At 36.7% G+C, this 25,951-nt stretch overlaps 1 protein-coding gene across 1 annotated transcript; it reads right to left on the bottom strand.

The window, feature by feature from the left end:
* Positions 1 to 3,649: 3,649 nt before the first annotated feature.
* Positions 3,650 to 25,765, bottom strand: LOC132564005 (zinc finger HIT domain-containing protein 3-like). The gene is made up of 6 exons (XM_060228756.1): positions 25,661 to 25,765; positions 24,221 to 24,314; positions 20,640 to 20,671; positions 8,955 to 9,035; positions 8,553 to 8,633; positions 3,650 to 4,301 (listed from the first exon to the last, which is right to left on the bottom strand). The coding sequence occupies exons 2-6, from the start codon at positions 24,292 to 24,294 to the stop codon at positions 4,108 to 4,110; spliced, it is 462 nt and encodes a 153-aa protein (XP_060084739.1). The 5' UTR covers positions 24,295 to 24,314; positions 25,661 to 25,765; the 3' UTR covers positions 3,650 to 4,107.
* Between the last annotated feature and the right edge of the window lie 186 nt (positions 25,766 to 25,951).

The raw sequence follows: 25,951 nt of genomic DNA, 5'->3' as shown, positions 1-25,951 counted from the left end.
ACATCTCAAAAAGAGCAATAACAAGAACTGTATAGGGTTGAAGGATGATTACATCATCATCTGTTGATGGTATGCTGATAAATGGAGAATAGAGAAATCAGTCCAGGGTGTCAAGTATTCCTATTTTTCCTATTTTTTCCTACTTTATTGAAAATTCCTTTTTTTTCCTATTTTTTAAGAAAAAGTTCCTATTTTTCCTATTTTTTAGACATTTTGTGTTCGATATTCGATAACTCCTATTTAACTCCTATTTAGCTGTTAAGATCCTTTGATCTGAAATTCCAAATTTTCAGTATCTAAATCTTGATAGCTTACATGTGTACGTATAATAGACTAGGGTATCATATATTTAGTGATAAACCAGCTGTCTGTAATCTGCTTTGCTTGATTGAAGATGTCTTAATGCATGTGGTGCAACTATAGCTACTCCTTGTGATGCTTTCAGATATATGGTCTTGCAACACCTGTATTTGAATTATACCCACCTCATTTTATTTCTAGTGATTGGCTATTTCTCTTTGTTGTAACATATTCATCATTGCTAACCACTTGCCCCACTGAAAACATACCATGCTTGCACAACTCTTTAATTATTTCACTTCAGAGAATGAGTACTACTACTTCAATCAAATGGATCACAGGGCATTCTATTCCAGATTTATGCTTTTAAAAAGTTAACTCTTTTTCTCCTGATGAATATGCTATTAAGGAGTGAAAAAGTTATCATTATTACAAATATATAACATGTTATTTCTTTTTACAGGTGCCTGATGGTATAGTTTGACTTTACATATATTATTTACAATGCCTAGTGGGAAAACAAAATTTAGCGCAGAATGGCTACACCATATTGACAGTAATCATCAGAAATTGGGTGAATGGTGTAGAAAGGGAAAAGACAATTTTCATGCATACTGTCGTTTTTGTGATGTGGATATGAAGTGTGACAATTCAGGGAAACAGCAATTGTTACAGCATGCAAAAAAAGAAAAGCACAGGAAAGCTATTACATCTGTAAAGGATGACAAGCAGGGAAAATTGTTTTTTCCTGCTGCTGCTCTCGTTCTAGTAGTTCAGGTACTTTCAGTTGTTCATCCGAACTTTGAAGTTATAAACTACAGTGATTCTGCACTAGTAGCTCAGATTTACTGGTTAGGTAAAGTTGCTTGTAGTAATTTTAGCCTTCGGTCTATTGATAACATTGGATCAACATTTGCACACATGTTTCCTGATAGCAAAATAGCTGCAAATTTTTCACTCAGTAGGACAAGCTCATCCTATATGATTGGAGAGGGAATGGCTCCTGTTCTTAGGAACACCATTGTACATGATGTGGTCAATTCAGGGCTTCCATTTTGATGAAACAACAACTGCCCAAGTGAAGAAACAAATGGATCTTACACTACGATACTGGTCACCAACACACAACAAAGTTTGGGTTACATTCTACAACTCTCTATTTTTTGGACATGCAGAGGGGGATAAAGTTGCATCAAAAATGCATGAGAAAATGTCAGAAGATGGCCTACCATTAAATAATTTGAGCACTCTTGTACGTGATGGACCAAATGTTAACAAAACTATTTTTAGAAAGTTGGAGAATCTGATAAAAGAGGAACATACAGATTTTCTTGGCTTTGTTGATCTTGGAAGTTGTGCACTCCATTTAGTTCATAATGCTTTTGGCAAGGGGTTAGAGAAGTTTGGAAAAGACATCGATCAGTTGTGTTTGGATTTGCATGCCTTGTTCAAATACAGTGCAGCAAGGAGAGAAGATTTCATGAAGCTGCAAATGGAAATGAATGCCGATATTCAGAATTTTCAACAACACACTGAGGTTCGATGGCTGAGTATTGGTCCAGCTATTAACCGTATTCTTGAGCAATGGGATGTTATTGTCAAGTTTATTGAAGATTTAGCAAAGGATGAAAAGAAATCTCCCAAAGTGTTAATTATAAGAGAGCTGCAGCTTTGCTTACAGGTTCTGAGAAAGCCAGTACTAAAGTTCTACTTGAATTTCTGAAATATATTATACCTGTATTTAAAGAATTCCTTACTGTCTTCCAGAAAAGTGGTCCAACATTTCACACTGTTTATGACAGCATGTGTAACACACTTTTGAAACTCATGAGAAGATTTTTAAAACCCAGTGCCCTAGAAGGAAAATATGGAAGTAACTTAGAAGCTGTGCAATGTCAGGATGTAAAACTGCAGCTAACTGATAATGAGCTTGTAGTTGGTGACAAAGTGAGAAAAGAACTTTCAAAGCTGAAGCCAGAAAAACAAAAGTTGATGGTCCTTGGCATTCGAGCATTAAAATTAAGTTTAAATTATTTCAGAATACCGAAATAATATGTTCCCCTTTGAAAGCAGAACATTAACATTTTGGTATTCTTAAATAATTTCCATCAAACTTTTTTACCTTACTAATTAATTACATTTTTTTTTTGAAGTTGTTAATACAAAATAAGTGCTTTCAAAGTTTACATATATCTCCATTACTAATTTTATTTCATTAATAAAGTGGTGGAACGGGATGGCTGAAGGGGTGTTGGGAGGCCACCAAGAAGAAAAATTCCTATTTTATATATATTTTTTCCAAAAAAATCCTATTTTTTTCCTATTTTTGGACATCTAAAATTCCTATTTTCCTATTTTTTTTGGACCCTTTTTACGCTTGACGCCCTGTCAGTCAGAAAATCAGTGTTCTTAACAAGCAAATTTTTACCAGGTGCAGAACCTGACTATCTTTTAACCTACAATAACAATGCTTATCCTACAAAGAAGTCCTAGGTTAAATATACAAGTCTCTGGTCTTCAGAGGGTCTGCATTGAAGTTAATGCTGCTCAGTGATTTCCAAGTCTTACCTGTATTTTGTGTGGTGTCATTTGTAATGATAATGTTAGGAATACATGGTAAAATTGTCACTTAACTTTAACTTTTGCTGTTAGTATCAAAATCTACATCCACTATCCATAGTTTATGAGCACTTATCTCTCAAGTATGCTGTTTTGCTTGGAGATAACTGTGAACTCAGTTATTGAAAAAAACAAAGAAAAAAAAAGTCATATTTCAGCAATGTCGAAATACACAGAACCAGTGTTCTGTTTATAACACGTTAATTAGTTATCATAATGGAGTACATCAAAAACATTGAAGATTTCAAAAATAAGGGAGCTGCATTAATACTTCTAAGAAATTTGTGTCACCTTCTCCCAGGTATGAGCCAGTGCACTTGGCACATGAATAGAACCTGAATTCAAAATGGTGAGCAGTGATGTGTAAGAGCATTTATCCCAGTTACTGTATAAAGTTGTTTATTCAGTAAAAAATAGACCCTCAATGGAAACAAGGCTGATTATTATGTGAATAATAGCTTCTTTACAGAGAGTTACACATGTTTGTGCATTAGTTTAATTAATTTACAAAAGCAGATAGTGATCGTTATCTGGTTGTGTGATACATGGGGAAAGGTTGCAATGGTCAAAATTTCTTAGTAGTGTAAATGTCACATGACCCATCAGAAAGAATGGTAGCTGTGCTATATAGCGCAAACAGGCTTGTAACAACCAAGTAATAAGGTAAGATACACAAAAGATAGAGAATAAATAAAATCTTTTATGATGTACATCATTTACAGTCATTTGGCCCTAACAATTCCTAACTCTAAACCAGGAAAAAGAGTCCTCCCATTCTTGACTCAAGACCAGCAAAAGGAGTCCTCACAATTCTTGACTCAGGTGTTGCAAAGAGAGTTCTCATATTCTTGACTTATTGCCAGCAAAGAATGTACACATATTCTTGTCTCATGACCAGCAAAAACAGTCCTCACAATTCTTGACTCGTGACCAGCAAAGAGAGTCCTCATATTCTTGACTCATGACCAGCAAAAAGAGTCCTCATATTCTTGACTCATGACCAGCAAAAAGAGTCCTCACAATTCTTGACTCGTGACCAGCGAAGAGAGTCCTCATATTCTTGACTCATGACCAGCAAAAAGAGTCCTCACAATTCTTGACTCGTGACCAGCAAAAAGAGTCCTCACAATTCTTGACTCATAGCCTCCTCTCTTATAATCAGTAAAGTCACTCATCACAATAGTTGATTCATGACCAGGGAAGGGAATCTGCACAATTCTTGTCCCCAATGATGTTCAAACATTGATCCACAAATTCAGTGAAGATTGGTTTTTGCATAGCCTTATCCATGGCTGTTCTTGGGTTGTCTGCCCTTGTTAGACTGGTCATCATGTCACGTAAATAAGGATTTTCAAGCATTTGGTGAAGGTCTGGACACTCACCTGGTAAAGAAAAAATACAAGGAACCATTACTTACAATACAATTTCAAAAATGATAATACTATCCTGCAGTATGAAAACTCTCGAACAAGAAAGTAGCAAGTGCTACCATTTTTAATTGTATTTACTATAATCTTGGGCTGATAATGGGAAATGACTCCTTTTTGGTTGCTGTATAGAAATCAATTTACATAATAAACTATACCTATTGTATGGACAGTATTTACCTAACTCCTGTTAGGTGTTGTAACTACAGTATTTACCTAACTCCTATTAGCTGTTGTAACTACAGTATTTACCTAACTCCTGTTAGCTGTTGTATTGACAGTATTTACCTAACTCCTGTTAGCTGTTGTAACTACAGTATTTACCTAACTCCTGTTAGCTGTTGTAACTACAGTATTAACCTAACTCCTGTTAGCTGTTGTATTGACAGTATTTACCTAACTCCTGTTAGCTGTTGTAACTACAGTATTTACCTAACTCCTGTTAGCTGTTGTATTGACAGTATTTACCTAACTCCTGTTAGCTGTTGTAACTACAGTATTTACCTAACTCCTGTTAGCTGTTGTAACTACAGTATTTACCTAACTCCTGTTAGCTGTTGTATTGACAGTATTTACCTAACTCCTGTTAGCTGTTGTAACTACAGTATTTACCTAACTCCTGTTAGCTGTTGTAACTACAGTATTTACCTCACTCCTGTTATGCGTTGCATTGACAGTATTTACCTAACTCCTGTTAGCTGTTGTAACTACAGTATTTACCTCACTCCTGTTAGGTGTTGTAACTACAGTATTTACCTAACTCCTGTTAGCTGTTGTATTGACAGTATTTACCTAACTCCTGTTAGCTGTTGTAACTACAGTATTTACCTAACTCCTGTTAGCTGTTGTAAATACAGTATTTACCTAACTCCTGTTAGCTGTTGTATTGACAGTATTTACCTAACTCCTGTTAGCTGTTGCAACTACAGTATTTACCTAACTCCTGTTAGCTGTTGTAACTACAGTATTTACCTAACTCCTGTTAGCTGTTGTAACTACAGTATTTACCTAACTCCTGTTAGCTGTTGTAACTACAGTATTTACCTAACTCCTGTTAGCTGTTGTAACTACAGTATTTACCTATCTCCTGTTATGCTTTGCATTGACAGTATTTACCTCACTCCTGTTATGCGTTGCATTGACAGTATTTACCTAACTCCTGTTAGGTGTTGTAACTACAGTATTTACCTCACTCCTGTTAGGTGTTGTAACTAAAGTATTTACCTAACTCCTGTTAGCTGTTGTAACTACAGTATTTACCTCACTCCTGTTATGCGTTGCATTGACAGTATTTACCTAACTCCTGTTAGGTGTTGTAACTACAATATTTACCTCACTCCTATTAGGTGTTGTAACTACAGTATTTACCTAACTCCTGTTAGCTGTTGTAACTACAGTATTTACCTAACTCCTGTTAGCTGTTGTAACTACAGTATTTACCTCACTCCTGTTATGCGTTGCATTGACAGTATTTACCTAACTCCTGTTAGGTGTTGTAACTACAATATTTACCTCACTCCTATTAGGTGTTGTAACTACAGTATTTACCTAACTCCTGTTAGCTGTTGTAACTACAGTATTTACCTAACTCCTGTTAGCTGTTGTAACTACAGTATTTACCTCACTCCTGTTATGCGTTGCATTGACAGTATTTACCTAACTCCTGTTAGGTGTTGTAACTACAGTATTTACCTCACTCCTGTTAGGTGTTGTAACTACAGTATTTACCTAACTCCTCTGAGCTGTTGTAACAACAGTATTTACCTAAATCCTGTTAGCTGTTGTAACTACAGTATTTACCTAACTCCTCTTAGCTGTTGTAACTACTGTAACAAAATGAGTAAAAAAAATGGGTTTAATGGTAATTTTGGAATGGTGTGTATCGTAGAGAGCAGCATCTTAGTTTAAAGTACATCAGGTCAAAAGTCAGTTAATCCCGTGAGTGATAGATAGTGATGCACGCCTGATAACGGGCGGGGTGTGTACCCAAGTGGTGAAGCACCGTGGCAGAATATCGCCATTATGATTGATCAGGACAGGTAGATGCTTTCTTGTATGCCTCGCGCTGGCGAACACATTTGTAAGTAAACAAGATAAGAAACAATGTATAAGGTAGATCAAAGATGGGAAGTTGATAACGGGTACTCCTAGTCGCACGTGCCTTCATAATTAGATGCTCCGGGGGCTGGGTTATTGTTGTCCAATTGGGACTAGGCTTGAATTAAGTATTTGGGTATTATTTATACAAAGGTAATAGCCAGCACTAGTGTAGTCGAGTCTGGGATCGAGTAGCTAGAGAGAGTTGGGAGTCGGACGTGCAGACGGGCAGAGTCCCGTATGGGACCTGCTCCGCGATGGAGTGGGTCCTGGCCAAGTTGGCCCATGGACATTTGTATGGAACTCTTTGATATGGACGGGCAGGTTTTTAGTTTTTGTCTGCCTTACACAGGTGTTTAGTTTTGGTGCCACGACATGATGCTGTATGTTGATTAGGAACTATCTTTTGTAATGGATACTAACGCGAAGTACTAACTATGGAAAACCACTATACGATGAAATAAACGTTTCGGTCAACCCAAGTAAACACTGTGTTTGGTCATTGTGTTACACTACAGTATTTACCTAACTCCTGTTAGGTGTTGTAACTACAGTATTTACCTAACTCCTGTTAGGTGTTGTAACTACAGTATTTACCTAACTCCTGTTAGCTGTTGTATTGGCAGTATTTACCTAACTCCTGTTAGCTGTTGTAACTACAGTATTTACCTAACTCCTGTTAGCTGTTGTAACTACAGTATTTACCTAACTCCTGTTAGCTGTTGTAACAACAGTATTTACCTAAATCCTGTTAGCTGTTGTAACTACAGTATTTACCTAACTCCTGTTAGGCATTGTATTGAAAGTATTTACCTAACTCCTGTTAGCTGTTGTAACTACAGTATTTACCTAACTCCTGTTATGTGTTGTATTGACAGTATTTACCTAACTCCTGTTAGCTGTTGTAACTACAGTATTTACCTACCTCCTCTGAGCTGTTGTAACTACAGTATTTACCTAACTCCTGTTAGGTGTTGTAACTACAGTATTTACCTAACTCCTGTTAGCTGTTGTATTGACAGTATTTAACTAACTCCTGTTAGCTGTTGTAACTACAGTATTTACCTAACTCCTGTTAGCTGTTGTAACAACAGTGTTTACCTAAATCCTGTTAACTGTTGTAACTACAGTATTTACCTAACTCCTCTGAGCTGTTGTAACTACAGTATTTACCTAACTCCTCTTAGCTGTTGTAACTACAGTATTTACCTACCTCCTCTTAGCTGTTGTTACTAGAGTATTTACCTAACTCCTGTTAGGTGTTGTAACGACAGTATTTACCTAACTTCTGTAAGCTATTGTAACTACAGTATTTACCTAACTCCTGTTAGCTGTTGTAACAACAGTATTTACCTAACTCCTGTTAGCTGTTGTAACTACAGTATTTACCTAACTCCTCTGAGCTGTTGTAACTACAGTATTTACCTAACTCCTGTTAGCTGTTGTAACTACAGTATTTACCTAACTCCTGTTAGCTGTTGTAACTACAGTATTTACCTAACTCCTCTGAGCTGTTGTAACTACAGTATTTACCTAACTCCTCTTAGCTGTTGTAACTACAGTATTTACCTACCTCCTCTTAGCTGTTGTTACTAGAGTATTTACCTAACTCCTGTTAGGTGTTGTAACGACAGTATTTACCTAACTTCTGTTAGCTGTTGTAACTACAGTATTTACCTAACTCCTGTTAGCTGTTGTAACAACAGTATTTACCTAACTCCTGTTAGCTGTTGTAACTACAGTATTTACCTAACTCCTCTGAGCTGTTGTAACTACAGTATTTACCTAACTCCTGTTAGGTGTTGTAACTACAGTATTTACCTAACTCCTGTTATGTGTTGTATTGACAGTATTTACCTAACTCCTGTTAGGTGTTGTAACTACAGTATTTACCTAACTCCTGTTAGCTGTTGTAACTACAGTATTTACCTACCTCCTCTTAGCTGTTGTTACTACAGTATTTACCTAACTCCTGTTAGCTGTTGTAACTACAGTATTTACCTAACTCCTGTTAGCTGTTGTAACTACAGTATTTACCTAACTCCTGTTAGCTTTTGTAATTACAGTATTTACCTAACTATTGTTAGCTGTTTTAACTACAGTATTTACCTAACTCCTGAAGCTGTTGTAATGACAGGGTGTCCTCTGTTGCTTCTTCATCATCTTCTGGCTCGAAAATGATATTTATTTCTGAAACACACATTATTATTTCAATGAAGACTATCTTTACTGAAATAAACTGCTTCCTCATGAAGATTTAACCTCTTAATTGATTAATATTGAAAATATTTTATTTTCAATCATGACTTTGATTTGAAGACAACAGAATCACTATTGAATCTTCTTTAGACATAAATTAAATGTATGTGCATGAAAAAAAAACCATTTTAACAATTTATTTCAGAAACAATCCCAGTAACCAACATGGTAATTTTTTAAGTAAATAAGGAACTCATTTGAAAAGGTAGCATATATCCTTAAGTGATTAGATTCTTCATCTTTCATAACAACCTTTGTTTCTCTGGCTATTTTGTGTTGTTGGAGTAGTTATAGAATCTGTTGTTACCATCTGTGAGGATACACATTTTGTTTCTGAAAAAAAGAAAATCATAACATTTTACTAGCTGAATCAATGTTTATCACAAATACACTGACACATATGCCATTGGCATTCAAAGTGGGCACAGCTAATCAATTTTAACCTCTGAATAGTGACACTTATGACCCGGACTATAGGTAATATTTTTTATTCTTGAAATTTGTCAGGCTTTCACCTAGAAACACCATCCCACCAAATATCCTGCTTCTCCAATTTTTGGTTTTCCATAATAAGTCCTTCACAGGTTTTGACCATTTGACCCTTGTGAATTTGAATATAGCTCAGATCATTTCAGTTGGATTCATTGTTAAAATCCCAGATAGCTGCCTGTCTGCTATTTTTTTCTTTTAATTTCTGAAAATCCCAAAATCAAAAGGGCACTTTAAGATTAAGGGAAACTTAGTGATAACATCTACACAAGATCTACTCAGTGCTTCTTAAGAAATATGGAATCATTTAATAATTGATGACAGAAAGAAGGATGAATGAACAGTGTGAATTAATCTGCCTACCATCTGTGGATGAAGAGCTAAAAAACCCTAAATTGTAATGATATGATTGGTAAATACTGAATTGTAAGTTGTTGATTAAACTAAGTACTCTGTCAAATTATCCAAATTTGTCATATTTCCCCTACGTTGAGACCAGGGGGCCAACATACAATCACATAATGTCAGAAGGCTGGCTTATTACAGGGCACTGAAATAACATATGTTTGTAATACTGCACATTAATAGATATGTGTGGACTTGATACCAAATAAATTTGAGGTTTTTCTTGTAAAACCAATTTTAATGATGTAGTACTTACCATAACTTTAGTATGCATATCTCCCACTAATTCCCATTCATTTGGATATAATATTAATGAAAAAAGAGAGACTCCAACAACTCCCTGTAGGGAGCCCCTCTATCTGCCCTTAACACCTGAGACACATCCTTCTTTATCACTTAGGCTACAGATGAAAGCGCAGGATAGAGAGGAAGGGGAGGCAAGATAATTTGTTATCAACAAACATAGGTTGGGACTCAATAAAGTTATGGTAAGTATTACATCATGAAAATTGGTTTTATATGAAAAACCTCAATTTCATTTCAGTAATAATTACTTTAGTATGCGAAACAGGAGGGGGAACAGCCACAGACTGTGCCACAACCAAGGGCCCCAAGGAAAACAGATCGTCAGAAAACGACATGAGCAACTGTAAATAAAAGTCTGTGAAAGTGGTCTGTCCTCCCCAGAAAGCGGCTGACATAACCTCCAGAAATGAAGAGCCTGAAAGGAGGGCCCACGACGTAGCGAGAGCCCTGACCTCATGTGCCCTTGCATCCCCTCATCAGAGTGGTCATAAGCAAAACGAATTACCAACGGGATCCATGCCCACCCCCCCCCCACATTGCATTGCTTTCCAATCCCTTGAAGCAGGGACCCAGTTGGAAAGAAGGAACATTTACAAGGGCCTGATGTGAAGATGCCCCAGTGGGACTACATCAGCCAGGGAACTGAGATACCTTAGAAACCTGAGGAACCAACGCTCCTGAACCCGGGACATGTCCATGAAAGCTAGAGCCATGTCTTGGGCCTTAACAAACTTGTCCTCTGGTGGAAGGACAATGTCGTGAACCGTATTGAAACGGTAACCAAGTAACACGAAGTCCTGAGAAGGGGACACCTCCGACTTCTCTCTGGAGGGAATGAAGCCTATCTTCAGCAAGAGCTTCAGGACCAAGCGTGTATCCCGCATCAAAGAATCCCTGACCATGTGTGACATGAGGGAATCATTGAAGTAGATGTGAACATCTATACTCCAAGAATGCAGGAAACTCACCACCACCTGTAAGAGTTTGGTAAAATCCAGAGGAGCAGTGGTAAGTGGCCAGGAACTGGAAACCCTGCCATCGCAAGTAAAATGGAGGTACTTTCTTTCCGACTTCTCAGGGCTCGCGCTGGCGATCGCCAATGGCGCCATTGGCGAAAGTGAAATGAGATTGGCGATTTCAAATTTCTATTGGCGAAAATGCCGATTACAGACATTTCCAGTCACTGATGACTGTATAGAGAAAAATCACTGGCGTTTAACTTATTTGTAACGAGTGACACAGGTAAATTTTGCTCCGACATCGTTGTGTACTACACGGTCACGGCTGACTGACTCCCGCAGCTGGGGCAAGGTCAGCTATCAGAACTCTTTTGTGTTTTGACAGCAACGTTTACCTGTCTAAACAGCAACACGCCTGTAATGAAAATCGCCAATTATCCAATGATGTCTCCATTGTCTCAATCCGAGATAGCCTCTGCCGTGAACAATAAGGTAAGTTAGCTGAAGGAAAGATGTTGTTTTATCGGGAATTGGCTTACGTAAGGTCGATCATTAGGTGTGTCGATGTCGTTAATTGGGCATGAGTTTGTGATTTCTGCAGACATAACTTAGTAAACTAGTGTATTTGAAAGGGCCCGAAATAGGCTTCTTAACCTTTTTGATCGACTATTAAAATAGCAAGAAACACAAGATATAATTTTGTTGTTTTTACACTATGTTGCCGATTTTGTTTTATATTTTTGTACATATTTTGGTCACATCAGATTTGGCCCTTCACTAAGATAGATCGTTAGATGAAATGGGAAAACGTAAACTCCCCTTTAGTGATAGGGATGGGAAAGTACCCAGATTGTCATCATTTGGTTTTAAGACACCATCTATTGAAAAGGAAAATGACAACCCTGATCAGGTTACTAACAAGGGCAGTAGTTCAAGAAAGTTTCTAGATCGTTGGAAAATTGGCAGGCCATGGCTAAAATATGACCCAGAGCAAAAGCTCATATTTTGTGACATATGTATGAAGGCATTAGTTAGAAATAGTTTCACTGATGACTGCAGTAAGAAAGAGTGCTTGGTTAAGCATGAGAAAGGATCAGGTATATACAACTATTCATCATTTATGAACAGAAAATTATGTAAATTTAGATTAAGTAATTCAGAAATACTATACAGCCTGGAGGATGGTACAATGTAGTTACTCATTACAGCCTGCTTGGCACATGAATTAGAAACACAATCTTTTAGTTTAACGATTATGTCTTTATTATCTCTGAAATGTTTTTAAGAGATATATTACTTAGGAAGTTACTGTAATAAGTATAATACTTTGATGGTGTAAAATAAGGTTCAATGTAATCCTGTATCTCTCTGCAAATGTCCAATTCTATTCTAAATTTTATTTTCAATTTTACAGATGAGAACTCTCACTCTGCTGCTTTGGCAACCCAACAGCAAACTGTCGAGATGCAGAAGGCCTGTAATAATTTCATGTTTATAAACTCTTTTACCATATACTGTATTATGTTTTGATGTATTGTTGTTAAAACAGTGAATAAATAATGTAATTATATAATTAGCATATTTGTTATTATTATATGAGGGAATTAAGGGCTCGTCGGGTGAGGGTGAGGGCGAGTTCCGGAATCTGTTTGCGCGCTTATAGCAAAAAAAATTTGGTTTGGCGAAACTGAATTTTGACCCAGAGCTAGCCCTGCTTCTGTATGGGGATATGGAAATAAGCATCCTTCAGATCGATTGAGGTTGCCCACATATCCTTCCCCAAGGAAGCAATGATGCTTCGTGGGGTCTCCATCTAGTAGTGAGGAGAATCTGTGTGCTTGTTGAAAGCACTCAGATCGATGATCAGCCGCCAAGCACCAACTTCTTCTGGACCAAAAACATTCTGGAGTAGCTGGGCGTGCATCCCACCGCTGGAGTCTCCTCGACTGCACCACAGAACTCAGTAATGTGGTGGCCTCCCGGACCGATGACGCCGAAGGAGGTGGGCAATCCTTCTCGCCGAGAATAAAGACAACATCCGTGCACAATGCATGCATGCCCGAAATGAGGTAGGAAGCCTCAGCTACCACCTCATCCTCAGCCTCATCTGACGACTGGGGCTAACTATCAGAAGGAGCACCATCTGAAGATAGGACTTCTGATAGGAGGTCATCAAGAAGAAGCAGAGTGGACCGCCTGAGAAGCGGAAGCACTACTAGCCCGGTATCACTTAGTGCCGGCTGAATGAGCCCCCCAACGGGAGGATTGTTGGGAAGGAGGGAGGACCACCAAACTACTGTACCTCTGCTGGTTTGGGGAAACCAAATCCCAAGGGTTCCAATGAGAGAATGGAAAGGGACCAAATCTAAACCCTTGAGGGTAGGAAGATGGACCCCATGGTTGGGAGTGACCCCAGGGTTGACCAAAGTGGCCTGCCTGAGACTGGGGCTGGAAACCCTGACCAATGGCCGAATGAAATCTGCCACTCCCACTGGAAGCAGACCCATGCATGTACGGGTTGGAACTGCTATTGCTGGGATACTGAGTCCCCAAACCACTCAAAGAATGGTTTGGTTGTCCTGGGAAACCATGTGCAAACCCATGATTAAAACCGAAACTAGGGGAAGGCATCGGGCAGAAACCGCCTGACTGGTCAGCCAACCGAAAACCCCATGTAGAACCCGGGGTTCCCAGACACTGATAAACCTATACCAGTCAACAAAGTGACCGGAATCGGGCAACGAAAGACCAGACGGCGCAGGAAGACTGTGGTCCCGTCCGGAAGCCAGACTCGCTAACAAGAGGTGCCACCTGTAAACCTAAAGGATTACAGGGTGGTGCCTCAAAACCTGGAGGCGGGGCCAACCCAGGAACCGGACATGGACCCTCCCCAGGACCAGAAGCCACCAATACACTGGAGGCACTAAACATGTTAGTACCCAGTGATTGGGACACACACCTACCCGAAGGCAAGCTCTGAAAAGGCTTACGGGGGGTCCCAACCGATTCGGCATCAGAGCGATCCCACTCTGAGCCGGACTGCTCCTCCCAAGAACCAGCCTGAGGCTGGGAGGAAGGGGCCACCCCCTGGACCCCAACCAACTCTGCCGAAACGGAGACGGTGGGTCCAGGCACAAAGTCACCATGGGCAACATCCTTAGACAACCAAACGATAGACTTGTGCTTGCCCTTACCCCGGTCAGAAGATTTACTCTTCCAGCCAGAGTAAGGACATTTACTGCCGATGAAGGGTGAGTGTGGACGCGCGAAGTACTGTAACAGTCTTCAGTGTGCGATACACTTGTACTGTGTATCGTTGGCTGAACCGTTCCTACTAGTCTATTTATAGCACACTTACCTGTGTGTACCCAGACAGACGAACCACTTGCGTAATATGTCATTCTGTATCATTGAAGTAATGTCAAAAGAATTTTTCTGTGCAATAAAATATAAGAAACATGAAACTTTGAAATTGTTGTTGTTTATTTTGAACCATACAACACTGAAGTGACGTACCATTGTTATTATTCTGTATGTTTTACGTAGCCTATCTATTTTAGCATAGAGTAAGAGGAGATAAAACAGATATTCATTTCAAAAGTACATATTGATCAGATCTATTATGTTTGTTAGCATAACTTGTTTATCCAGACACTCAAATATAACCACACGCCTTATAATAATGGCGAAGATGACAGGAAGGGATGTCCATCAAGGAGTTCACTACAGCCAATTCAGGAAATGCGTTTGTAAATTCGGTATTGTCTTTGAGCCTCTTTCGCATTTCTCCGAACACACATTCTGCAACATTATATTCTGGTGAATATTTTTTTTATAATTTTTTATTTTTCAAGATTTTACATGTTGAACAGGACAAATACACTCACACCCTCTCACACATCCAACCACAGGTGCACATATAGTCATTGCGTGTCAAATAAGAACACTCCATTCAAAAGAATCATCAACATCATCATCAACATTCAACAATGCATGTGATCATTATTATTATTATTATTATTATTATTATCACCATACATGATAATCCTCATATATCACAATCAAAATTATTATGTTACACACTAAATAATGCATCATCATCATCATCATCATCATCATCATCCTCAAAAACATGATAATCTTCCTCATCATCCATTTCAACATATATACCACAATCAATATTACTATCATTATTATTGTACATACTAAATAATGCATCATCATCATCCACATTCAACAATTCATCATCATCAAATCAAGATTCATACTTTCATAACCATTATGAAACCTTATGATTCATAAATATCACCGTAAACTTTTGTTTGAAATGCACCCATGCACACATGCATAAACACACACACAACCATAAATTGACATCAACATACAGAAATGAAGAAATGGAATAGAACTTTCTTAGGGATAAGAAATTTAAAGAGAAAGAAATTGAAGAGAAGGAAGAAATAGTAAAGTGGATTGTTGGGTGAGATGGTAAAATAGGTTAGAGTAATTTAATCTTTTAATGTTTTTCTTTCTTTATATCTGATTACTCGGTATGGTCAAGGACTGTTATGTATATAATTATAAAAAATTATAAATAATAAAAAAAACAAAAACTAGTTAATGCGATGGGTAATAGATCAAAGTGTGTAGATCAAAACTATTAATTTTTCCCATTTTTTCCATTCATTCTCAAATTTACGTTTTACTTTATCATCCTTACCATTAGCTATATATTTTTGTATCATATAATTATCTTTGATTGTATTAATTAGTGCATGCAAGTTTAGTGAACGGTGTAAGCATCTCATTTTATAAATATACTGTTTAATAATAATTATAATCTCATTATCTACTCTGTTACTTGGAAGGAAGTTTTGATGTAGGAGACCAAAAATGAAAGTTTGCTTGTTTACTGAGAAAGCGATAAATAGAGCTTCTAACAAAATATCAAGACTCTGTAATAGTCTTTGTACTTCCTGACATTCCCACAGCAGATGAATGATTGTTTCGCGCTCGGAGTTACACAACACACGAAGAGGGGAGATAACTAATCTAATTTTAAAAAGAAGGGAATTTGTTGCTAATGCATGGTGGATTACCCTATACTGGAACCACTGAAACTTTGTATTTTTTGTTTCATGGAATGGCATTAAATAGTACTTATCCCAAGTTTGTTTATCTATTTTATCAAATATACTATTCCATTTTTTGGTACCCGATGGTAACACGTTACATTTAATTAGAGTATTATAAAACCTTTTTGACCCTTTTTTGTCTTGAAGAAAGATACGTAAGGTGATTGGTATGCAAGGATAGATTATAGAGGGGTTAGAGATAGTATCTGATGCAATAAATTTTTTGACTGCAGAGACGAGACCCTGGTATTGTAAAAAATTTGTATTTATTTGATATTTTCGAATAAATTCTTCCCTTCCATAGAAAACACATCTGTTGGTATCTTTGCTTAAATTAGCTATAATAGTTATATTCTTCTTAAACCAACTCTCATAAAATACTGTTTTACCTCCTATCTTTATTTTATTGTTATACCAAATTGGGACAGATAATATATTACTCTGAAATAGCTTATCTTCATATTTTGTGTTAAGTGTACCCCAAGCTTTGAAAACATCACATCAAAATTTGTTTTTGCACTTTTTTATGCATAAATGAATATAATTATTACCACACAAGGTCAGTGTCAATACAGGTTTTTAGAATTATCTGCCATTTCTCAGTACTGCGATAGAGTCTCCTTATTTTTTTATATTGAGAAATATATTTCTTGCATTCAGAAATAGTTACAGTTTTATTTTTTAATTTCCACAAAAATATAAAGTATTTCATAAAAAGCATTAAACAATTGATTTCATATCTGTGTTCTATTTCTACTACACCAAGAACAAAGACTTCTGGATTTCTAGGTAAAGACAATTGGTGTTTGTTTTCTAATAATTCTATTTTCTAATAATTCTATTAACCAAAACCAAAGTGTTTTAACAACATTACATTCCCAAAATAGGTGTATAATCGTTTCTCTTTCATTTGTACAGAAGGTGCATCTATCGGTTTCTGCAAGTTTACATTTCATTAACTTTGTATTTGTATACAATATCCCATGTAATATTTTATACTGAAAAGTTAGAAGTTTTGTATCATCAGTTATCTCCCTTGATATTAAATAAATTAACTCCCAAGTGTCTTCACTAATGTCAGTATTTAAGTTTTCTTGCCATTTTCTTTGACTATTTGTAGGTTTCTCAGAAACAGATTTAATAAAAATTTGATAGAAGTACTTTGTGACTTTGTCATGTGTATTAAGGTAATCAATTAACCTATATTGAACATTTACCATAGGTACTTGAACATTTACATTCTGCAGAATTACTTTCCAGTTCCTTGGAATGGCATTAATCACACCATAGTAATCTATCAGGTTAACATTAATGTTATATTTGTTTTTAAATATATCATATGGCATAAAACGATAATTTTCTAATAAGTCTGAAACAAAAAATATATCATTTTTACACCACTGTTTATAAAAGGACCATTTGTTACCTCTTTTGATAAAATTATTGAAAAAGATAGGCTGTGATATAACTTCTTCTGGGGTTGTGGGGGATACATCTTCCTGTACTGAGGCCCAAGCTGTAAATACTTCACTCCAAAAAGTATTGAACATTTTTGATATCTCAGTTAATCCTAACCTTGTCATTTTAAAAATATTTACACCTCCAACCAATTCTAGTTTATCTATAAGTAATGTTTTCCAAACTGAGTGGTTTGAGGTATCAAAAATTTTTTTGATCCAAGACATCTTAAGTGAGTGACAAAAAGTCAAAATATGTGGAAAACGCAACCCCCCATTTTTATAATCACCGTACATAATATTTCTCTTTATTTTATCTGGTTTTCCCTCCCATAGAAAGGTAAAGAAACATTTTTGTAATTCCTTAATTATATGTAAAGGAGGGTCAGCAAGGACAGTTAATGTCTGAATAAAAATAGGTAAGGCTAATGTTTTTATAATAATAATTTTTCCTATGTAGGATAAATTTCTAAATGACCAATCTTTTAGTAATTTTTGCACTGCTCTCAATTTTTCATAGTAATTATCTTCAAAAATGTTCTCTTTTTGGAAATTGTAAGTAATTCCCAAAAGTTTAAAAAATACCTTGATGGTTCCATAACAAATTTCTTTCAGGTAGAAGTTCCAACCCACAACCCCGTCTAGCCCCAATCCATATTGCCTGGGTTTTGTCAAAATTTTCAGTATCCTTAAATCCCGTTGCGTAGCCTGGGCTCCCTTATGACCAGCATATCTTTCAGGAAATTGCGCCTTTAAAGCAGGTTTCAAGGCCATAATGAAACTGGTTGAATTATGTCTTAAGAAAGAATTTATTCCTTGGATCTCCTCATCAATGGTCTTGAGTCTTTTTTCTAAAGAGGAAATTTCCTTGGAGACCTGTAATTAAAAAAAATATGTATAAATAATATTTAAATATGACATATATACAGTGATCCATTTACTCTACATATTTTATGCAATCTTTTTATAGAAAATTTCCTGGCTGTAGTATTTTATGGAAGTTTTGTAAAATTTTACAAGTGTATATTATTTTTGGAAGAAGATAAAGAGGGAAATGATGTCAATTGATTACTTACTGGTACATGTGAAAATAAATGTTTTAGTAATTTAATGTGAAAACAAGATGTGCCAAATGAAAATTTTATTTAGTTATTTTTTTAATTTGATTTGTTTGTTTTTGTAACCAACATAATAAGACTAAACAGTGGCATAGTTCAAGTATCAAAATTTAGACAAAAACAGAAATCATAGACTGCTGTTATGCTTAAGCAGCCTCAACACATATCAGAAATCAAATGCAGGTCTGCATAAATAAAATATTTTTTAACTTTCATGTTCAATAATGACTCTTAACGCTATCTTTTGCCACTACATCGTATTTTCATTTTCCAGCACCTAATTTCTGAGAGGTCATGCACTGATTAGGCCTAACGTTAATCTTAATCTCAATCGTAAATACAATCAGTGCCATTTTTTCTTTATCTTTTCCAACAAATTACATTATATAAAGATTCTCGAACATTAACTAAGAGACGGGATGACAGAACTACCTAATCAGTACGAAATTGCCAAAAAATGATATCAGGAAAACTCAGGAGAAATGTGTTAACCTTAAAAGAATATTACCAAAATTACAGTACCTTGCTGATAACTTGCTTGTGTTCTGGATGTTTCGAGTCGTTTCCACATTCTTCAAATCCTATGCATGGGGGAAATGGACAGGATTTGTCACCCTTGTTGCCCCGGGCTCGATGACCTTTTCTGTGGCAGTTGTCACACATGTATTTTGTGATGGGATTCCCGGGGAAAGCCATTACGTCAACATTTTCGGGCTTCTTCTGAAGTTCCGTTACCTCCTCCCGTTTGCTCATCAACAAAATATGCAGAGATTCTTTTTCGTCCTTCAGGTTATCAAGTTCTGTTTCTAGACCTAATGGAGACTTGTCGCGATCGTAAGCCGTTTCCTTACCAAAATCCAATGATTTCTTTGGGTACAAGTCACGCCTTGGAACTTTTGCAATCTGTCCCTCTAACTCTAAATGTCTCTTCATCTTTTCTTTCGTAGCAGGGGTCTGTAGGTTCATAATCTTATCAATGATCAGCCGTTTGTAGACTTCTGGAATAGCCATTGCTTGAACTTCGCTGCCTCTTAGGTATTTTAATGTTGAAAAGCTTCGTACAAACACTTTTTCGAACTCTTTCTTGTACTCGATCAACCAGGATCTAGTTCCATCAGAAACCTGTCAAAATTGTCGTCCGCCATTTTTTGAGCACCTCGTTATGGTCTAAGCGACCTTCGCTACACACGTACAGGTAAACTTGTGTGCTATAAATAGATCGACTGGTCTCAGCTTGGCTACATGCGAGGTGCATTATACACAGTACAAGTGTACCGCAGAGTAGGCTGTCACAGTAGTTCTCTCGTTCACGTTCTCACTTTATCGGCAGTAACGGTAGCCGCCGCACTGACAGAGAGAGAACCAAGTAAACAGGAGTCACAGGGTGTCTCCTCTGAGCAGGTGCGGCACTGGGGACACATGGAATGGGGGTCTGATTCACTATAAAATTGACCGCAACCATTCAGGGTACCTCGGCGAAGACCGTTACAGGCCATGACGCTCAGCTACACAGAACAAAAGCAACTTCAAAAGAAATAAAGATTTGAAAGCTTACTTCGATCACTGTAAAGCAAGTACAGGATAAGCAAAAACGTGAATGAACTGAATATAAATAAACAGAAAAAAACGTAACAAAAGACAACCCAAATCGAAAAAATTAGAAAATTCATCAACGCGTGTCTGAACAAGGGCGGAGGAAAAATGAAAGCTGAAATAAACAGGCCAACTTAACAAACAAATGGGAAAAGAAACAAAAACGGTAAAACCCGCTTTGAAATGAACAAAAATTCCAAAGAGAATGGGGAATACCGCAGTGTAAATGTTGAGAATCGGCACACAGGTAGAACACGTCTGATCAGCCCAATGCCATGGATAAAGAAGGATGTGTCTGAGGTTGTGAGTAGGTATTATGGGCAGGTAGAGGGGCTCCCTTTGGGGGGGGGGGGGGGGGGGGGGTTGGGTTTATATTTTTTCGTTTATATTATATACAAATGAATGGGAATTAGTGGGAGATATGCATACTAAAGTTATGGTAATTATTACTGAAATGAAAACACATGACACTAACCTTTGTGGTTCTTGAAGCATCCAACAGAGCAACTGAGGAAAAAATGGAAAATGAGAATCATTTTAAAGCAAACAAATAATTACAATAGGAATGGAATGCATTCAAAAGGGATTTTCTTGTATTTCTATCAAATCATAAACCTTGTTCCCATTCTAAATTAATCAAATTTTCAAAAACAAAATCAAATTCACTATTAAAAAGTATTGGATCTACTGGAAATAAAGTAAATCAACACACATTCCAAAAATAATCATACACCATCATTTAATATCTTGAGGAAACAGCATTGGCATTGAGTTGACTAGTCACATATTCTGCTGATATTTTATGCCTTTTCTGGACTTTTTTGAAAAACCATTTTTGACAGACATGAAGTTAAGATCAATGTACTAATAATGGTGTATTTTGATAAAACATATATAATGTAGTTTTTGAGACTTTTGTGGAGAAAAAGTTTGATAGTTTGGATATATTTGAACTTGGTGAACAGTGTTCATCATACCCTCCAAAGTGTGTGAACTTACCTGTGGACACAACATGGGGATTTTACCTTGACACAAGTCTGGTGTGCTTTCCTGTGTGTGGTGTTGTATTTGTATCAGGCTGACCATGAGTTCTGGACAGGGACAACAGAAGCCTGTGTTGAGAGTACTTTGGGACAGAGTACAAGAAAGAAATCCGAGAATGTTTTTGAAGAAGTCAGGACAGATATTTCCCTTATAAAGGAACAGTTGGAAAGTGATGTGAAGGCCATGACAGACAAGTTGGTTAAGAGTTCAGAACTGAAAGAATTAGTAAGCTCAATAGTGAAGGAGATACAGGTGGAATGGGAGAAAGACTTCAAACAGCAAAGCAGCGAAACTTACTGCTAAACTCAAGGAGGAGATGGACAGTTTGAATGCTCACAATTACAGATTACAGGAGTCACTTTTGGAGAAACAAAAAGAAATAGAGACACTTAAAAAGCAACAGGAAGAAAGAAACATCGAGTTAAAGGAAGTAAAGAAAGATATGCAGGACATCAGAATACTGACAGAAGTGATCAAATCAAGCTACAACGAACAATACAGTCAACGCAACAACATAAAGGACTTCCATGAACTAGCGGACCCTGGAGAGGAAAAGGTGATGGACTTCCACGAACTAGCGGACCCTGGAGAGGAGAACAAAAGGTGATGGACTTCCACGAACTAGCGGACCCTGGAGAGGAGAACAAAAGGTGATGGACTTCCAAGAACTAGCAGACATTATAAACTCCAAGATGAATGGTGCTAGGATAACTCCAGATGACTTGGCAGGGATACACAGAGTTCCTGGTAAGAATCCTTCAAGACCGAGACCTCTAGTGTTGAAATTCTGGAGTAAAGGTTTGAGGAACTATCTCATGAGCGAAAAAAAGAAGGTAGCAGGTGGCATGAAACTTGCTGCGGACATTACAAAGTCCAATGCTATTCTAATCAACCACTTAATCAGTATGGATTGTGTAGAAAGTGCTTGGTATTTCAATGGACGAGTGTATGCACAAAACAAGACTGGTGTGAAAAAACAGGTGGACTTGTTTGGCAGTCTGGAAGATGTGTTCCCAAGGACAGTGTAAAACCTGTGACCAATGTTGAAGCATGTTTGTGTGTTTTTTTTTTGTTTCTATGTATATATTTGTATGTATACTCTTCTTTAAAATGGAATGGATTAATTAATTGGATTTCTGAATTTTGCCATATAGAGGTAAGAAACTATATTAACATTTCAATTTTGGTACTGACCTATACGTATGTGTTTAGAGCAGCTGGAGTGTCACATGTACAGCTAGTACCATGAAATGTTGTGTGATGTACTTTTTGACAATTGTTGCTATGTTGGATAGCCTTTGACCTTGGACTTTGTGACCTTGGTTATTTGCTTTTCCACCTTCAGTATTGTAGATTAGTTATAGCAACATAAAGGTCGTTTTTTTATGTAGACATATATACTTACACATTTAGAAAAGTTTTATCACAGATTCTTATGAAGTGGCTGATGAGCATCCATGTTTTTATATACAGTTCTGTATACTGGCCAGGTATATTGATAGGGTCAGTATATACATGGATGTATTATATATTTTGTCCGATACAGGAAAAAGTAAGTCAGTTTAGTTTCCTTTCTACAATGTCACCAAAAAGTTTTGCATATCAGATCAGCTGTAAAGTGCTGCTTTTTTTGGGTAAGTAAGCACTAGTTCATATAGTTTCATGTAAAACTATATGATAACGTCTATGCTTTGAATTGGAGTTTTTTTGCATAGAAGCATGAGGTATTCTTTTACATATCATTTTTCTTGTAAATGTTTTATCAAATGTGCATTGTTCCTTATAAAAGTAATTGCAGAAACTAATTCAGAGTAGATTGATACTTTATGCAATCATGGGTAATGTGGAAATTGTTTTACTTGTGTTTGTGTGTATGCCCACATATATAAAACCAGAAGAATTACACAATAACACTGGAGGGCCTGTTGGACTGTTTGGGGAACATTTGGGGGGACGATTGGTGACCTATTTACCAGATGGCTAGTATAAAAATTTGTCTATGAATGTAAGGGGACTTAAATCTGATAGTACAAAAAGAAGAGATGTGTTCCATACATTTAAGCAGAAGAAAGCAGATATTATACGTATTGAGGAAACTCATTGTGAGGACAAACTAGCAAATATATGCACTAGGCAGAAAAGTCGATAGAAAATGGAAACAAGAATATAGGGAAGAACTTCTTAATGGAATAAATGTTAGGCCATTAAAAAGAAAAGACATACTTTCAATGGTGTTATCAAAAACCAATTCCAAATTTTCATATTCCATGTTTACTGCTAAATATGTTCAGACACCAATTAAAAGCCAAGAGAAATGGCAATCAGTATTAAACTTACAAACCTCTCCCATGGATTGGAGTAATTTATACAAAAATATATTCAATTATACACATTTTCCAGGTCTTCTTCGAGATAATTTATTTTCATTTTCATCTACTGATATCAAAGTTATTCAGTTTTTTGTTTTTGAAGTGTCATCATTTAGGCAATAAAATGGATTTATGTCCCTTAAAAGTCTCCTTTAATCAAAACAAATAGAAACCTCAACCTTCCCCCTAAAGGCCACCATCAGTGCAAAGGTCCTTGTTTGTTATTAAAAGATATTTAGTGTGTGTTATGTGGGAAAGGTGTGTGAAAATTCTGATCAACTTGTATAAAACAAAACTATACAATGAACTGTTTGAAAGTGGTGTGAAGAAGTTGTGAAAAAAGACTGGAGATATTTGAAAAAAAAAACATGGTGAAATAGACTATGTAAATATTTATATTTTGTACGTATGAATGGTGTGTGGTGTACGAGAACTCTTCTGTGGAGAGGGCATTATTTGTAAGGGACTGATCCCAGGGCCCCAACCCTGGCAGTCTCAATTATCGCTGGAATAATAAAATATTTGTGTAAAAAAAAAAAAAAAAACTCATTTAATATCTTAAGAAATTAATGCAATTATAAGATTACAAAAGGCAACCACTCAATCCTAATACACATGTATATCAAAGATCTAAAACACTTACTACTGTATTGTACACTGTGGACATTTATACTTGGAGGTTTCTTCTCTACAAACTTGGCATTTGATCCATGTCATTGTCGATGTTTCACTTAAATCTGTAACAAATTTGGAGACGATTAGGGAATTAAGAACTCTCTGCAGACACAAAAACAGGTTATAACATAAACAAAGGCATCTGATATCAGATCAATGGAGCATAACGACAACAAAGACTTAAACCCAGAAGGCACTGAAGACCAACCAATATGTGACATATCTACAACTATATCTGGTCACTACTCATCACCTGGCGACTACAATAATTGAAAAATGAACAACACTTGTCCAACTAATCAAACTCCTCAATAAAAACCAACCATGTATCCCGTCTTACAATTAGTGGTTATCTCCCTTCCTCCTATGCTTGCAAAAAGTTACAGTAGACATTTATTCACAGTGTCAAAATTAACACTGATGCTTGGCAGACCAACAGTGTCTTAAGAAAGATCAACATCCCAGCACCTGGGGTTAGTAAACTACGTTGATCTTTTTACTTACTTTCAACAGAACCAGGACAGCTATATACATATCTATAAAAGGGTCAGTGAAGCCCGAGCCAAGTAATTGAAAAGAACATATTTACCTCAACATATTTAATCCCTGTTACCTTGGAAGTGGGTCAAGGTCATTCATATGAATAACATATTCAACCCTTGTGACCTTGAAAGCGAGTAAACATCATTCATTTGATTTTTATAGCATTTTATCCCACCTTTTGGTTATTGAGAATAAGTCATTTGAAGGGAAAAGATGATGGCAGATGGGCAACACACCATGCTCTTCATGTAGGAGAGCTGAAACTTCTAATCCTTCATGCCAAAAAAAAATTGAGAAAAAATAAAAATTGGGATCAAAGCACATCTCATTTGCTGTTCATTGAATTTCCTGTTTAAAACACAAGACATACTAAAACCTCAAACAATATCATACAGCAAAACCGTAGGCCCTAAGGACCTATATCACCCACCAGGCTGAAATTGCTTAGAAAGCTCAAAGAATATCACATTTCCTTAACCAACTGTACAAAAAATGAAAATCACAAGTGGTCCTAGAGGGAAATAAGGAAGTGCCAAATCTTCCATTTGCTATTGAGATGATGTGAGATCTCTTAGGTATGATAAAGTAATCTTTGTTTGAATTGGCAGTTGATATGTCAGACTATCAAATATTGGCTACAGAAAATTACATTCATATAGGCCTAGTTTGGATGATTAATTATCTCCCTTCGTTGTATAGTACTGTTGTTAAAGCTCATCTTGAATAACCTGTTTACCATGACAAAATAATCTATTAAGAACAATTAAGTTAGTAATATTGAAAAATAGTATATCAATGTGATGTCTCTTTCGGTTATTAAAGAAACTTCTGCATACTCGCGTGTCGTAACAATAAACACACGCACGTGTTTGGTCTGGATCCCCGCGTGTTTCTCTCCAATGAGCCTATGTAGTCAGGCACGTATGTCTACTTTGATCAGAGGAATTCCAACGAAAATTTTGAATCAGTTATCATTGCCTGGGTATACGAGGCCAAAAAGATTTTGCGAACTAAAGACGTTTTCGTAAATTTATCTAACAAGCACATCTATTTCAACGCTTGCCAATGTATGAGAGGGATTTCCCGTAAAGCGTTGTGACGACGTGGTTTTGCTGTGATACTACAGGGATTAATTTCTTGTATGTAGCAACAATAC

Source organism: Ylistrum balloti, unplaced genomic scaffold, assembly GCF_031769215.1.
Source record: "Ylistrum balloti isolate Yb309-2 unplaced genomic scaffold, AGI_CSIRO_Ybal_v1 Utg371964, whole genome shotgun sequence".
NCBI classification, from domain to species: domain Eukaryota; kingdom Metazoa; phylum Mollusca; class Bivalvia; order Pectinida; family Pectinidae; genus Ylistrum; species Ylistrum balloti.
The sequence above is the reverse complement of the archived record's forward strand: the minus strand, read 5'-3'. Positions and strand labels throughout refer to the sequence as shown.

Bases quoted from the DNA above. Each gene is read 5' to 3' on its own strand.
- LOC132564005 (XM_060228756.1), bottom strand. From the start codon at position 24,294: ATGACATGGATCAAATGCCAAGTTTGTAGAGAAGAAACCTCCAAGTAT. The intron at 9,036-20,639 runs GTTAGTGTCATG...TCTTTTTTTCAG, and splicing joins ATGCTTCAAGAACCACAAAG to AAACAAAATGTGTATCCTCA. The intron at 8,634-8,954 runs GTTGTTATGAAA...TGTGTGTTTCAG, and splicing joins AAATAGCCAGAGAAACAAAG to AAATAAATATCATTTTCGAG.